The sequence below is a fragment of the Xyrauchen texanus genome, chromosome 28 (genome assembly GCF_025860055.1).
Source record: "Xyrauchen texanus isolate HMW12.3.18 chromosome 28, RBS_HiC_50CHRs, whole genome shotgun sequence".
Classification (NCBI taxonomy): domain Eukaryota; kingdom Metazoa; phylum Chordata; class Actinopteri; order Cypriniformes; family Catostomidae; genus Xyrauchen; species Xyrauchen texanus.
This window is the reverse complement of record NC_068303.1, coordinates 6,977,785-6,995,448: the sequence shown is the minus strand read 5'-3', so window position 1 is coordinate 6,995,448 and position 17,664 is coordinate 6,977,785. Positions and strand designations below refer to the sequence as shown.

Here is a 17,664-nt window from a genome sequence, read left to right as displayed (position 1 = left end):
CACATCACCATGTGAAATTTGCAACACCTTATTTCGCAAAGTAGTAGGTACAACTATTTGAAAAATTGGTTCTCCTAGACCCCGATCACAGTGTGGAACCCATTTCCTGACCAACAGCCCATCAAGAAGAAAATAACACTGAGCACTATTTCTCACCATTGAATCAGGAACAACTTTATCAAAGAGATCGGCCAAAGTAGTATCAGCCTTTTGCTCAGCCATCAATGAATCTCTAGAACTAGTCAACTGTTCTGTCTGGAGTTTAACTGGCAACTCAAGACTTTCTGGCTTACTCTCAACTTCCTTACGAGAGGCAGAGCGGGTAACAGCACAAACTGGAAATATCTCAGGAGACACACTGCTGCAATCTGGAGATACACTTGCAGGGGCAGCTGAAGGTTGCTTCTTCAAGATGTGTAGGTTGCCATCTGCCCACACCTTACTACCTGCCAAGTCATTCCCCAAAATCATGTGGACTCCCTCTACTGGCAACTGGGGTCTAACCCCAACAGCTACATCACCCTCTACCAGACCACATTTCAGGGTAACTTTATGTAAAGGAGAAGAGAATGGAACTAAACCCATGCCACGTACCATTACACAACTGCCAGTATCAGACTCCTTAGAGAACAGCAAAACAGATTCCAGAATAAAAGAATCTAAAGCGCCAGTGTCCCTTAGGATCTTAATTGGAACATTTTGATTGCCATCTACCAGGGACACTACACCGTCTGAAATAAAGGCTGAAAAATCACAGTGGGAAGACTGAGAACAAAACTCAACTAGTGGCTGAAAAAGCTCACCCTGGTGGTCAGAGGCTGTAACAGGAGCTGCCATTACAGCAGGCTTAACTTGACCTAACGTCTTTGATTTAAGTATAGGACAATCTTTCTTCCAATGTCCTTCAACTAAACAGTAGCGGCAGGTATTAGCATTAACTGCTGCGCTAAGTCCCCCAGAACCAAACTTCTGCTGAGGCCTTTGGAAAGAAGCTCCAAAAAAAGGTGACCTACTATTCCTAGGAGTAAAATAATTTTTATGGTGCATGTCACTGTTTGACTCAAAATGGCTTTTATGTGTTAGCCTGTACTCATCTGCAAGGACTGCTGCATCACTTGGAGACTTAACTTTACGTTCATTAATGTATGTAGCAACCTGGTCAGACACAGAATTTTTGAATTGTTCTAACACAATCAAATTAGACAGACCCTCAAAAGTGCTAACTTCAGAAGCTGTACACCAACAATTGAATGCAAAATTCAAATCACGAACAAACTCAGAATAGGTTTGTGAATCTAGCTTTTTCCTGTAACGAAAGCGTTGACGATATGCCTCTGGCACAAGCTCGTAGACCTTCAGAACTGCTGATTTAACTTTATCATAAACTTTACTATCAGCTACACTTAGTGCTGAAAAAGCCTCACGTGCCTTACCTGTAAGTACACATTGCAACAACATAGTCCTGTCCAAATCTGACCAAACTCTAGCTCCCGAAATACGCTCAAATAAAGTAAAGTATATATCTGGATCTGTCTCATCAAATTTAGGCAACAAACAAAGATTCTGTGAAACATCAAACTGTGGAGGTCTTTCTTCTGGTCTATTGGCACTTCGCCATCGCGCTATCTCTAACTGCATTTGCAACAGCTCCCTTTGCTGCTCGAAAGTTAATGAAGGGCTAGACTGAATGCTTGCACCCTCACTACTAGCAGACTGACCACAAAGAACACCTACTTCCTGAAGACCTTGCTTTAATCCAGCTTTCACAGTCTCTTTAAGTTTTCTATCAGCAATCTCAATCTGATAATGTTCAGCTATTTCAATTAACTGCTCCTTAGTACACAACTCTAAAGCTAACTCTGAAGGAACCTGAACAAAGCTTCTCAAAACAGAAGACATTTTACTCAACCAATACAACTATTACAAATGCCCAAAAAAAATATATTACACAACTCACCTGCTGCCAGTCTGGGTTTAAGGACAGGAGCCACACCCCACTATCCTCCAAATACAACTAACTAACTGGCCCCTGGTCTTCGTGCAGTCACATATGGTGGGGTTTTATGCACACAAAACCAGTGGAATGGAAAAGACAACCAGAAACTGGCGGCCCCCCATATCCACGGACGTGCTCCCGAGCCGATGTAAGGGAAAAAAGGGAAAGGGAAGCTCTGCCCACGTTCACTGCCACCTAAAACAAAAACACCACGAGCCTCCTATTGACACTCGCTGATAAGCCTCAACAGGAGAGGACTCCCACCTGAACAAAAACCCAGAAAAGGCACAGAGTGAATTGCTAACCAAATTTAGCTACAAAGCTAACTAAATAAAATGGAACACATAGCTCTCAACGCTCTCTCCAATAACATTGGCCTAACCAAAGCATCCCCCCAAACAAAAGGTTTGGCAATCTAAACTAAACTAACAAAACTTCTAACCCAAGCTAACTACAAAACAATAGTCAAGATAAGCCAACAAATAATCAAACAAACGTATCAATGATAAGACAAAGACAAATTTAACAAAACTTTAACCAACTATGACAAAATATTAAAGTAAACTAAAATACTAAAGACTAAAGTGCAATTAACTTTAGCTTACAGACGAGCCCCCACTTGTCACAGGCTGGCTCATAGCCTGTGGCAAAAATGAGGGGACACGAACAACAGGTATAGGCCAAACAAAAAGGTTTTCTTTATTGTAAACCAAAGACTATTAACTTTATCACAGGAAAAGGAATGAGGTGTGAAAATGTCATAATGTAAGGTGTATGTAAAGTGCAGGGATGCGTGAATCTGTGTGTGTGAACATGACTGAGTGGAAACTAAGCAAAACTACAAAGGAACAAACAAAACAGGATCATACCTGGAGCAGAGAGAGAGAGAGAGAGAGAGAGATGTTAGTGAGGCAGTTTAAATACCCTGAGCCCAGGTGGCTCCAATCACTAACGACCCTCCTGTGCCTGCAGGAGGAACCGCCCCTGCAAGGCAGAGGAGGGGCCATGACAATATATATATTTTATTTTTTATTTTTTTATTTTTTTATTTCAACCATTATAACATAGGAGAAAGATGCATACAAACAACAGGTTACTAGAAAAGACCCACTGTTAGAGAAAGCCCATGATTGTGTAATTGGGCTTTTGACTCAAAACCTTATAGTTACTTACCGGTAAGCAATATCACACAAGCAAGCGCGCGATATGGCCCCACATCACCAATGATGTGATTCGGCCGCAGGCACAAGGCCGCAGGGCGACTGCTGTAGGTAATTACAGCAGTGCTGAATTAGGGCCATATAGCACAATTGCGAGTGTGATATTGCTTATAAAAAACAGTTCAATGAACAAGTACATTTAAAAAAATTAGGAAAAACTGAGTACGGTCATAAAAACGCATTTGTGCATGGATCTACTTTATTACGCGACCGATCAGAATCTGCCGTTGCTGGTTCAAAACTAATGATGCATCCAAACCTCCATTAGTAATTCAAAATGTTCACTTCAGAAATAGTATCACGGCTTGTGCTGTTTCTAACAAGTCATTGGATAAACAAGGATAGACGGATGGATGTGTGTGTTTGTCTATGTGTGTGTGTGTGTGAGTGAGAGAGAGCGAGACAGAGAGAGAGAGAGAGAGAGAGAGAGAGAGAGGTTGAGGTGCAATCACCTGTTACCACACCAAATCAGAGACGCTTACAGCTTTTTGAAGGTCAGCTTTCTCAGTGGAATATAGACGTCCAAGCGGGGTATTCCTCTCTATTTCGGGGTAGCCAGTGCACAAATGTCATTCACTATAGAAACAGCAATGTCCTCCGCCATTTTAAACAGTTTGTATCCAATGTGGAAACTCACAGACCACTGTTCTATGTAAACAATGACTAACGGATTCACTTTACTTCACCAACTGGCTCATATTACACACAAAAATTATATTTTCCCACCACCTGCTGGCTTACATACTGTATGTAATTTAAAAAATAAAGACAATAACTCCTAACACATATGCACTACGCTTACACTTTAGTTTAGAACAGCACAAACACAAGCGGAGTGATAAACACAGTGAAGCTTCTGAGTGCAGATGCTGTCACACCACCAGTGCTCATGGAACGTCTCTCGTCCAATCAGATTCGAGGCCCTGAACTAACTGTGGTATATTGAAATACTATACACCTTGTGACAAGAGTGTGTTGGTTTGTTGATGCCATATTTAAACTTAAATCCAATGCCTTGGTACCACCATTAGAGGGCATTGTTACATTAAGACGTCACATGTGAAAAGGATGGAGTTAATGGTAATGGTGTAGTAGACTGTTAAATATCTCAGATTTTTTTTTCATGAAAATGTATTTTTTTCTGCAATTAAGTATCTTTGCAAAAATTATTTGTTTGTGTGTAATTTGCTGCAAATTTGCATGTGAAAATAAGAACTTGCAGCAATGTTAACCAGAAATTTCCCACAGGGAAACTATATTTTTGAAAGGGTGGCCCAGAGACACCATTAAGGTAACCCTAACCCTTTCAGACTAAAGATGCATTCACACTGCCAGCTACTTTGTTGCTGCAGGTCGCCAGTGGCTGGCGGTGAAGTCGCTAGTGGGCGTTCCCATTACTGGTTGCCTAGTAACGTTTATAAATAACATTCACGGATGTCTTTCCATTGCTGTTGACAGCGAATCTCTTTTCTTGCCACTAAAAACAAACATTTTGGAGGGAAAAGACTAAATATAAATGGAATCAGTACATAAAATGCTTTATATCAAAGATGAATGAGAAACAAGGCTTGCTGTTTGCCATAGCGGCTGTTTATCTGCGGTGAAAATGCAAATACCGGTCTGTCTGAGTCCACAATGTTTACACCTTTCATCCCACTTGTATGGCATTTTCCTCCATCAAAAACTTTCTAATCTTTCTAAAAGAAAATTTCTAATTTTAAAAGTAAAATACTGTAAAAATGCTACAGAAATAAAATGTTAATTGATTAACAAATATTGACTGTAAAATATATAGTCAAATGTTTTAATATTTTTAAAGACAATACAGTCATTTTTACAAAAAATGTTGTAAAAACTACATTTTATAGATGTAAAAAGTAATAATTCCTGTATAATTAATGGTAAAAATTTACATGATGTTTAACAAGAGTGTACATGTACATTATTGTTAAAATTACAGTAAAAAAAAAAAAACATAATCTGGCCTTCCCAGAATTCCCTGCTTGACCCATCATATTACATTGTATTTTATGGGAATAGTTATGTTAGTTCTTATTTTTAACATCAGTTACGTACACTGGGGTGTTCTGTGTTATATTTGATATAGTTTAGTTAATGTTTATTGCATAATTTTTATTTCACATGTGTTACTCTAATGGTGTTTAGTGTTTGTGTGAGTGACACTGAGCACTGTCTCTATACGTTTATTGATCATTGCTCCTGGAAGAGCCACTATTGATGAACTTCATGTCATAATGTGCCCTTCTGTAGTTACTACAGTGATTAACAAATACCTTATAAAATAAACAACAGATTTATACAGTTTCAGAGGGCTAATATCAAGTTTATGAAATGTATTTACTGTAAATTTAACAGAATTCTTTTTTTTTACAGTGCCAGTGTGGTCATGTAAATTACAACCATTTTAAATCTGTTAAGTTGTTTAAATCTTTACTGTATTTTTTACATAATTATTCTGGCAACCACAACTGCCAGTTTATTTTTGTAAAAACAACAGGATTTTTGTTTTACAGTGCATACTTTGTAAAATGATATCAATAACGTAATATATTAGAGTGGACATTGCCTAAATTCTTAAAGATCAGACCAACCATTGCATACAATATTTCCACCAATTTATATATCCTCTTCAAACAGAAAATAGATTAAAGCTTATCCTGATTATTTATAAAGAGACATCTATTGTGTAACACCACATACAGTTGACTCTTCAGATGAAATTCAAAGGGATTTTGTGATATACTGTACATTATTACTTATAATGAATCAGGATAAACAGTATTGAGTAGAAATATAGATTTTATATCTAATCAGCTTGCTTTTTCTGAACAGATTCCAGGCCAAAATGAATTGCTCCTTCAGCTTCAGGTGAAACAGCTGCAGAGGGTTTTACAGGAGCAGAATGCACTGTTATCTCTCATCAGCCCAGGTGGCTCCACGCACTCGCATACAGTACATATCATGAAAACAAGGAGCTGGAAAGAAAACTATTACTCAAAGTGTTTTGTTTGCACTTTATAATAACTTTCATTAATTAATCATTAACAACAATTATATAATGCTTAACAGATCATTAGTTCATGTATATTAAAATAGTTAGAAATATGAGATAATGTGCTTGTTCATGTTTACTTATTAATTAAACTAACATTAACTAATGATCTGTTAAGCACTATGTACTGTAAATGAAAATGCTTACAAATGTTATCAAACATTTGGCCTTATACATTATTCATAAATGAGCTTATGCACTTTTTTGCAATTTGCAATTTTTTTGCTTCACACACTATTTATGTTTATATATATATATATATATATGGACAACAGAGCCTGTTTTTTTAACCATAAATGTGTTATTGAATCGATAAACAGTTCTTCTCTCAAAGTATGCTATAATATGTGTTGTTGGTGATGTCTGTAGCAAGTATACAAATAAATTGAACAAATCATCCCTCAGGCAAACTTTGTAGAAAAGTAATACGTGTAATAGATAAAGCTCTACATTATGCTTATAGGATGCTATTTTGACACACCTAAAAATGTGTGAATGTTTTCACATTATATAATGAAATGTCAAACCATGTGGCTCAAAAAAAATTCTTAGGCATCAAATTATAAAACAATAGATAAGTTCTAGGTAAAGACAGAAAGTATTTGTACCATTTCTGTTTGTCAAACTTTGTAGAGCATGTCCATAGTTATTATTAGAGTTTCTAGAACACCTGTGTGAACTTGCGATAAACTGATGTCAAACATCCATTAAAATGAAATGAAAACCACATAGAAAAGTTCAAATTAATTCTAAAAAACAATCAAATAAAAAACTAACATAATTTATTTTTATCTAATACAATTATATTAAAAACATTTTTAAGTATGATTTAAGTGTGGAAACGTGCATCACACAAATGCAATAGTTTTTGGGTACCAGTCCAGTGCAATTGTATAAATGCTCTGCTTGCAGCCAACAATTATTACTTGATGTTTTGAGTGAAAGTGCCCCATAATAGGGGGTTGATCTAGTTTTAGGCTGGCCATGTGATCTCACTATATTTGAACCCATAAGAAAGCCCATCACCATATTAAAAAAACTTTATTCAAGCCTGATATGACTTGAGTCTTCAATATTTCAAAAGTGATATTCATCTCTTTAGGTGTCAAAGTTTTATTGATGAGGAAAAATGATCAGTGTACTTTAGCCACCAACTCCATCACTCATTTAGTATTTACTTACTACCATATATAACATACAGTATAGTCAAATGTACTACTGTTTCTTTCTCCTTTTCATTTTGTTCCTTTCTCCTCAGGACTGAATATTTCTCCCACATTCTTAGCACACTGGCAAGCCCAGACACATTCAAGCTTTCCATACACCGATCCTGTCAACCTTACTGAGAATTCAGCTGCCTTGAAGGAAAGCCCACATTCTGGTGAGGTTTCAAATGAGCCAGAGGCTCTGACAACTAATAAGAGCACTGGCAAAACTTGATTTGTTGGATCATAGAGGAAATGTGAACTGTATAATTCTGTACTTTACTTTATACTTTACAATGTTGTTTTAAGAAAATTCAGTTGAACATACCGTATGATCTACATATTTATACACAAATTCATAAACACATAAATGCAGATTTTGTTAGACTACAACGAAGTAAAAACCTGGAAAGTGATCCTTCTCTGTGCCTGACAGAGAAATTCCCCACATTAAAAGGGTCCGTTCACACCAAACAATTTGTATTTCTATGTAAACTAGAGATAGATGGATGTTGTTGATTGTTGCGCCTGATCTTGCAGATTTTTCACCGTCTCGCGCTGGGCAGCCACGTTGTTTTTAGATGCTGGGTCAAGTCAGAAGAAATTCTTGAGACTAGCATTTTTAGCGCAAGAACATGTTTGGTCCGAACAGCCCCTAAGGAAGTACAGAGAAACCAGACAGCTGTCTGCAATCACAGAACATGAATCAGGTTATGAATGCAGAGTCCTGGGGGTGGGGAGGGGGTGACAACCCCCCAATAATTAATACAAACAATACACTCTCCATTATTTATCCATAAGTACACATTTGCATAAGTAATTGAATGAAATTTACAGTCTTTTCAAAGCATCTTTTTGACACTAGTTTTGTTCGATCAGTCATTGGGAGTTATCTTCTGAAGTTTCTGATTGTTCCTTCTCCAACAGACAGGGGAAATATATTGACTCGTATAACTTTTTAAATTTTGTGCTGCTCAGACAGTACAGGATTGGATCTAGAAGGCAGTTCAGATAAGAGAGACAAGTAAGGCCATCAAATACTTTAACAAGAGTAACTTTTTCCTCGGACAGAACAAGTCCATTGCGCTGGAGCTGCACTGCCCTTGTAAAAGCATATGGCAAAAAGCACAGAGCAAAAACGAGAACAACTGAAGTGACAAGGAACATTGCTCTCTTGAGCTTCGTCCTGTCTCCCACTGTTTTCTGCTTAAGCCTGTTGATAATCCGTATGGAACAATACACAAGAACAAAAAAGGGGATTAGAATCTGGGTAAAAAACACAATTTCCCTCAATAGAACCATTGAGTCGAAGTTGTCGTTTTCATTGCTCTTGCATCTGATGAAGCTCTGCCTCATCGCCGGAATGGTTAGAATCCCAAGCAGCACCCAGATGAATATGGAAATTTGAGGCGATCTTTTCAGAATCCTTATGACGTTCCTCTTCTCAGGATGAACCACACTTAAATACCGATAAATGGAGATGACGGTCAGAAAGGCAATGCTGGCTCCTCGATTCAGAAACTGCAAAAAGAGCTGCACTTTGCAAACTACCTTATTTTCGCTGCATTGCTGAAAGTTATATGCCTTTACAGGCAAACCAATCAGCAACAAAATATCAGCCAAGACCAGATTGAACAGGAAAATGTAGATGGTTTTAGATTTCCAGAACTTGACCTTGAAGATGAAGACATGGATAACGGTAATGTTCAGAAGGAATCCCAAAATGAACTCAACCATTACCACAGACGAGAAGAAAATATATAGCGGTCTGTATTTGTCTATGTTATCCAGACATTCTGTGTCAATGTCACCGTCACTGTCACTGGTATTCATTGTGTTGTTGAATATCTTCAGATTTGTAGATTCCTTGTAATGACTGATTCCTGATGTGTGCACAGCTTTGGATATCTGTTCTTCCATGAGCAGTGCATTTTAAAGCTGCTGAGACTTGTAGGCATAGCCCTTTCTATGCTGGAGCCTTTCAAGTCCTGACCTGTTAATGTGTTAAACACCCAATGTCACAGACTGTCTTGACTCATACTTGTAATCAAAGAGGACTAAAAGAGATAGTTTACTAAAAATGGATAATTCTCCTATCAAGCCACATGTTATTTCAAACCTGTATGATCTTCTTTTGTGAAAAACCGTATAAGGTGACATTTATTACAAATGTGCCCATGCAGTGTGTGCATATAAGAGAGAGAGATATAGGATATTTATTGATTTTAGATGGCCATATGTATATTTGAAATTTAAAGTCTAAATATCTTCTAAAAATAAATTGCTTCTAAAACAAGATATATCAAATTTTTTGATATTTTTACAGAAAAACAATAACAAAAATATATCAAAGGTCTTACTAGAGAAAAAAAAAGATTTAATTTGGATTTTCTTAATACAAAAATATGATCATGCTTTGTAACAGTTGCATGTAAAATAGCAAGAAATAACATTTTAGCTTAGTGTAAATCTAACTGTTTTGCATGACAAATTACACAAGGTTTATTTCTATTTCTGCTGCTCCAAAATTACTTCAAACGTCTAGGTTACGGATTTAACCTCTGTTCCCTGATGGAGGGAACGAGACGTTGTGTTGAAGAAGCGACACTAGGGGTCTCTCTCTTGAGAGCCTTTTGCATCTCTGATCTAAGAGATAAGGCTAATGAGAAATTGGCAGACAGAATTTGCATGTCCCGCCGCCGGACATACGGGTATAAAGGGAGGGAAATGCGTCTGTTTCATTCAGGATTTTTCTGAGGACAGTGGCTCGGTTCAGCAACGTGGCCGGGAACTAAGGTTACAACCATAACCTAGACATTCCCCGTCTATCGCTCACTTCGACGTTGTGTCGAAGAAGCGACACTAGGGGTCCAATTTAAATCCAGCCATGTACGTGTACTGTTGACACAGGAGCGGGCAGGTATTTTACGTGCCAAAGCAACCGGCTGTGCCAGGCTGCACTTACCCTTCCCCAACGCCCCATAAAATCGTCAAAGCCTTTTGGTTCTTTACCCCCGACAGGGGGGAACAAGGCGACATGCCAAGCATGGGAGCAGGCCGCGCCAGCCATGCCTTTTCTCTCTCTATGTTTCTCGCATAGAGTTAAAGCTGCTGGGGTCATCTTAACGCTATCATATGCATCGGGAAAAGCAATCTTTCCCAGTTTTCCTATTCTATCAGGGGGGAAAGACCCTGCGGAGACCACACCTGCTCAGACTGGGGAAGTAAAGAGTGGTGAAATACAGCACATGGGCTTTTAGGTCACATGTGGAGAATGGTGCGGTGGTAGATCCTACCTCATTGGGAGGGAGGAATTGCTACAAAAACGGTGATCTGGGGTCCATGAGGACTGCCCAAGGGAAAAGCTTGCAAGGGGTCCGTACCGCAGAAAATATACAGAGGCTCCACGTTGGAGCCCGTCCTGTGGAGCACCTATTCCAGTACAGGGTAAATTGAGTACCTGCATTGGTCTTGGTCAGAAAATTCCTCCGCTGAATTTGCGTACCAGAGGTCTAGGGAGGAGTCATCCAGGGAGCCGAGTTCGTGGGATCTCCTGGGGTAAAAGCATGGAGCATGGAGCATGGAGGGAAAGGGCGCTAGGTGCAAGCGGTCCACCCGGTCAGTTTGTCAGCGTGTACCGAGTTCTACAGGCTCGGACCTGAGAAAACCGCAACATTGTCCCTTATTTTGAGCTTCTTTTTCCAGACCAGGTCGTTTGTTTCTCTTGTGAGATTGGACAACACTGTGCTAAGAGAAGGTGATATTCCAGTTTCAGAGTAGTTCCATTTGGAAAAAGAAAATACATATATACAATTATTATTTTGTTCTTAATGGTTACCATTCGGAAAGGAATCTGCATAATGCAAACCAAAAAAAAAAAAAAAACAGTTTCTGCTCACAATTAATTACATTTTTAGTCCATGCCAAACCAATTTTTATATAATGCCTCTGAAACATCTTGCAGATTCTGTGAGGGGGATTCAGACTAATTCACTCAACTGTTGATCTTATCTCATAAGAGCTGGAATGTTAAAATGTTATTTAGGTGAGCTCTTTGCAGATTAAGGCAGTACAATGGCATGCTGACTTTTCCATGCAAGTTATAACAGATTTACTGAGTGGGGAAAAAAAGAGTTTGGTGGTTATTGAGATGCTGTCTAAAACACCTACGCATGTTGGATGAGGACTTTTATGGGCTTGTCCAGGCAATCCTAAATGGACTAAGGGGCCAATATTGCCTTTTATAGAAAGATGACATGGTCTGTTTCAAAGATTTCCATGCCCCCACATGTATTGACTTAGCAAGCTGATTTTCAAAGCCGTTTCACTTTTTTAAAGGTGATGTGTGTAATTTTTGGCAATGTTACAATACATTCTCATATCCCATATAATATGCAGAGATGACGATATGTAAACCATTTGTAGACAATTTCTCTGAAAGTTATCAAAACATTATTAGTTTGTTTGAGCCAGCTTGGTATAGCAACATTAGCTTAACCAATGTTGTGAGTTTTTAGGTGGGGCTACCTGTTTAATTAGCCAGTGGAAGATAGAGAGTGTTTGGGAATTCAGGAGTGCAGTATTATTTTTGTCATTTCATTTGGTGACACTACTGCTGCAGAAATTTGCAATATTCTAGGAACTGACATGTTTCAGATTCTAATATCTTGCATAATAATTGGCACATAAAAAAAGACAAATTGCATGAGATGCCTCTCCCACATTTTGGGGGACAGCATGTCAAGTCAAGTCAAGTCATTTTTATTTGTATAGCGCTTTTCACAACACACATCGTTTCAAAGCAGCTTTACAGAAGATCAGGCATTAACAGAAAATGAAACTCTAATATCTCTAATGTCTTAGAGTCATGATTGTGTAGTTTGATCAAATACGATTGTGAATTGTGTTTAAAAATAAGTAATTAAATAATAATTGGTTATAGAACCCCAGTGAGCAAGCTAAAGGCGACTGTTGCAAGGAACACAAAATTCCTTAAGTTGTTGGTTAATGGACAAAAATAACCTTGGGAGAAACCAGACTCAATGTGGGGGCCAGTTCCCCTCTGGCTAACATCATGAATATAATGCCAATCTTACTTATGTATAGTGCAACTCATGGTTTAAAATTATTAAACTAATTAAGTGTGAAGGCTCAGTATTTAAATGAGATTTTGTATGAACTAAGTTTAATGACTAATGTTTTGAAGTCCATCCTGGATTAACTGCAGAAGTTCACATAGATGCAATTGTCCTTGTTAGTTGGCTGATGAAGTGTTTTGTTGGCAATTAATTGATAGTCTATGTATTCTATTTCAAGAGTGTAGTCCATCATTAGACCGAGGTGATGTAGACAGATATCAGTTAGGTGCATTGAGTTCAACCTGGCCGGTAATTTTGGTGAGGTCTATCCTATATCCAATGTTCAGGCAATGGCATATTAAGTATCCCATGTCTTATGGATGGAGTTGGCATTAATTCATCCTTTGAAGTCCATTGTAATAGACTGAAGTGATGTTTGGCTGGCACCGGCTGCTATTAGTCATCATCACTCAGCAACACGGAGCAGGAATGGCAATTTATTTTATTTTACAACAAATTGGTTACATCAAGTTTGGGGTTATCTGACTCATTATACACATAACTAAGTAAATCAATAGGTTAAGTCATAACTTTAAATGAGATATTCATTTGGATTGTAGATTTTGAGCCATCAGCAGAACACAGAAGCTTATCTCCTATTAAAGAAGAGTTTTCAGAGCCTTCACAAACGGACTGTCCTCTTAGCCCTTTTGGATCAAGACGAGATCTCCCAGCAAACCCAGAGGAAAGGTATTAAATATGATTCAAACATATTTTTGTAAATGTATACGTTCCGACTCTATCTTCGTTTTATGAAGGCTTCGAAACCCAACCAGAATTCAAACGCTTACATGTTACATGAATATATTCATAAATACATGCACATTCTATATTTATACCTCACATGAAAATTCTGACATTTTTGTTCACCTTCATGTTGTTCCAAACCTATGTGCCTTTCTGTCATGGAAAATGCAATACAATGAAAGTGAATGGTGACTGAGGCCAACAAAGTTGCTTTGTTGATTGACAACAGCCTACATTTAGGCTAATGAACTATATTACTATCTTTGTTTGCCCAGTGCATCTTAGTGCATGAAAAACTATTTATAGAATGTTGGTGTTTTTATCATATTGCTGTTGCCAACATTTTATAAAAGCAATAGGCAACTCGAGGCATGTACAGTGATTTTGTTTTACAGATAAGAGGTACTTTTAGCTGAAAAATGAAGCAGAAACCCCCTTAAACAATAGTAGAATGGTAATAGTACAAATATGTCATATTTCTATTATGAGAGCTGTACAATTTATAACAACAAATAATTTAATTTAAATACAGGCCTATTCGACCAGGATTGAAAGAGAAGGAAAAAGGTTTTGAAGAGTTTGTTGAGGAACATTTCAAAGTAGACCAGGCTGTTGTCCAAAAGGAGAATCAGGTATGAATTGGATTTAAAGAGTAAAGGCCCTGATATACTTCTGAAGAATTTCTTCTTCATTCTTCGTTCAAGGATAAAAGGAAGTTCTAAAGAGCAGAGCAACGGTATACTTTTTGCGAACATACATAAACCCACCACACAGCTGTAGGAGGCATTTAGTGGTACATTTAAATATGAGGACGCTTAAGACTACATGTAAAACCTTAACTAATGTGACATTAAAATGTGTTATCAATGTCCTCATGCCAATACAATTCACATGAGGTCAGTAAAAGAAGCTGTTTTAATGACTAGATGATGATTTAAGGTAATATACAGTATCTCACAAAAATGAGTACACCCCTCACATTTTTGTAAATATTTGATTATATCTTTTCAACACTGGAAAAAATGACACTTTGCTACAATGTAAAGTAGTGAGTGTACAGCTTGTATAACAGTGTACATTTGCTGTCCCCTCAAAATAACTCAACACACAGCCATTAATGTCTAAACCGATGGCAACAAAAGTGAGTACACCCCTAAGTGAAAATGTCCACTTAAATGTCCTGTGTGTTCATGTTGACTGATCTTGACTGACTGAACAACGTAAACAGAATTAGCTGTCTGCCTCAAAGTAGGTTGAGCTTTACGTCATACCTACTGATTTCATGGACCAATGGCAGTAAGAAGGTGTTTAGCAGTTGCTAATTAGTTTTCCTTAAAGTTTGCCCAGGCGAGCTGTTATGAACAACCAAAACAAACTAAAAAACACCTTCTTTTGGCCAGATTTAGTTCTAAATAACATCACACCTGTTCGTTATTAGATTTCGTTATGAAGTATATCAGGGCCTTAATGTGACATGTGACCTGCAGGATCAATGTAGTCTAAATCTTATCATCTCTCTTGTACAGGCTAATACAAAAATCGTAGGAGCAGAAAGGAGAAATTTTCTTCGTAAAGGTGAAGGAATGTCTAGGATTGCAAAGGTTAAGGACTGCTCACAAAGGATCCAGAGGAGAGAGTCTATTAGTCCACAAATCCACAAGATGCTATGCCACACTGAACTTTATCAAACTTCCAAAAAGAGAGAGATGCAAAATATCAGCCTTACCGAGAACAGGAGCAGTCCTGCACTAAGGCATTCACTGCCAAAGGTAAAAGACGTAGGCAATCTTGGTGACCAAAGATCCAGCACTGAAGAATCTCTTAAGAAACCTTGCACTCCAGAGCATGACACTATGCAAAAGCAGGCCAAAATCATATCATCAAACGACAAAGGGAAAATCAGAGCTCCAACTTCTAATTTCTGTGACAATGTAGTCTCACTTAAAAATAACCGTCATTTAGGTGTCCTGAGGAATTATGATAAACCCAATGGAAGTAAGTGCCAAACAAGGGTATTATTCAAAACCAGCACCGCTCTGGCAGAAAGCAAATGTGCCCAAGAAGAAAATGTCAGCTTTAAGAAAATCAATGACTACATTGTCAAAGTCAGTGAGAACAATGACCTTGCTACAAACCGTTTGAATAACCAGAGTGAATGTACCAAAGATATGTCAAAAGGGTTAGATCTAACCAATGAGGTGATGGAGTCGCTGGCCCTTAGCGATTCCAATGACAGCAGTGAGGATGGACCCCATTCTCAGTCTCACAGACCATTGCCTCATTATGTCTCAAGGCACACTGATCACAAAGATCAAAGTTTGGATCTGTCCGATGATGACTATGCCAGTGATGCCCCAAGTGAAGCAGAGATTGTTAGTTATCTCCATGACAAACATCGCACCTCTACTCCCACCTCCAGTTCCTCAAGTTCTAGCAGTGATTCAGAACTTCAGATCTTAATGGAATCTTTGGACAATCATTCCAAGATAACAGAAGAAAAACTTGATGAATCTGAGAGCACAAGGGCAAGAGAGCACAGGCATTTCAGACCAGCTACTTCTGAACCTCTTACGAAGACATTTCCTACCTCAGAAGATACTGCCCATTGCATGGAATCAAAAAATAAATCACAAAATTTAATCAGGTTTTGTATTAGCACTTGCATTTTTACAATAGTTTACCATTTTTGTTGTATATTAAAGACAATGTTTGTAATTTATTAATTGTTAAAATCTTGTAAACCAGCGTATTATGCAGAGACAGCTAGGTTGCTCACAAAGTGTAGCAACAAAGTGACAGCTAGGTTTACCTAAAAGTGTAACACGGTGGCTCTTTTTATTTGAGTGGCCACTCCAGTCCAACACAGCGATATTGTGTCAACCAATGGTATAATTTTTGGGCAGTGCAATCTGTTTGTTCAACCAATAGAACATTACAATTTTTGGGGATCTGTGTAAGAACAGTGATTATTTTTGCAATTCCCTAGTTGTGCAGAAATAACAGGTTTCACTTGGGTAAAAAATGCCTTCTCTAAAGATTCCTTCAGTATGAGTATGTACAATTTTCCAAAAGGTTATTGTTACTATGTGTGATTTGATTTGAACACTATTTTCAGAGAGAGAGAGAGAGAGAGAGAGAGAGAGAGAGAGAGAGAGAGAGAGATGGGAAGTTGTGTTTATTCTGAAATATATTTAACATTTAACTGAATTTGACTAGGGCGGAGATGGGACAGTATTGTTTTAATGGTGAGCATGGCTACAGACCTTTGTCCAGGCATAAGGAGGACGCATCTGATGTTCATGAATCTCAGGTAGAATCAACAAGACACAGTCAGTAGCCAAAGCTACTAAGTTTCTTTGTCTTCATGTAAGACCCTGGAAAGACCCACCACCCTACTTTTCTTTATATTTTAGAATATCGCTTTATCCTAAAACAGTTAAGGTTGCAGTATGCCTTTATATGCAGTTTTTTTTCTCCATCTGTGTGGCATATGCACTTGTACTGTAAGCGCATGTCTTTTTGCATTCAGGACCTAAGACAGCAGATCGTATCTCTGAACCAGCAGTTGATGGACAAGGAAGCTCACTGGTTACAGATCAGCAGTCTCCTGCAAAGCCGTGTGAAAGCCCTCACCAGAGAGAACCAGGAGCTTCACAGCAAGCTTAATGTGAATGAGATATCACACCAGAGCTCTGGTTTGTCTGGTCCTCAAACTGGATTAGTCAATAGAGTGAGAGCAATTGCATTATTCAGTCAATGTTTACCCATGTTAGGATTTAAATTGCTTGCAGAAAATTGCCTGTTTAAGTATGAACTTTCTAGCTTAGGCACACTGAACTCCCTTGTCCAAGTCGTCACACAGTTAGTTGTGATTAGTTCACCAGTGCTTTTAAGATATTTTCCATAAATTCAAGGCTTGGGATCAATGCGTTTTTTATGCATTGATAATCTGAAGATTTTCCTGATGATTATCGATAAATATCAGGAATTTTCAGATATAAATAAGGCTTTGCACAATATTCTTTTCTTTTCGAAAATATTGCGTTTGTTGGACAACATGGCACTTTCTAAAAAATTTTACAATTATTTTCTACACTCAGCATCAAAATTCTGCAGTGCTACGGAGCGCAATTTGCATAGTTTTCCATTAAATTCGACGTAAATCATTATCAAAGGACAAAAACTATTTACTTTAGCTGTCAGTGGATGATTTATTATGTATATGTATCTTTCATATAGCCTACACTAAAAGTTGTATACCTTGAAATACTTCTATTATTGCCGC

At 37.9% G+C, this 17,664-nt stretch overlaps 1 protein-coding gene across 1 annotated transcript; it reads right to left on the bottom strand.

Annotated features, from left to right (window-relative positions):
- Positions 1-5,553: 5,553 nt before the first annotated feature.
- LOC127622218 (12-(S)-hydroxy-5,8,10,14-eicosatetraenoic acid receptor-like) lies at positions 5,554-9,410 on the bottom strand. Its single transcript, XM_052096238.1, has one exon. The coding sequence runs from the start codon at positions 9,325-9,327 to the stop codon at positions 8,374-8,376; it is 954 nt and encodes a 317-aa protein (XP_051952198.1). The 5' UTR covers positions 9,328-9,410; the 3' UTR covers positions 5,554-8,373.
- Positions 9,411-17,664: the final 8,254 nt, after the last annotated feature.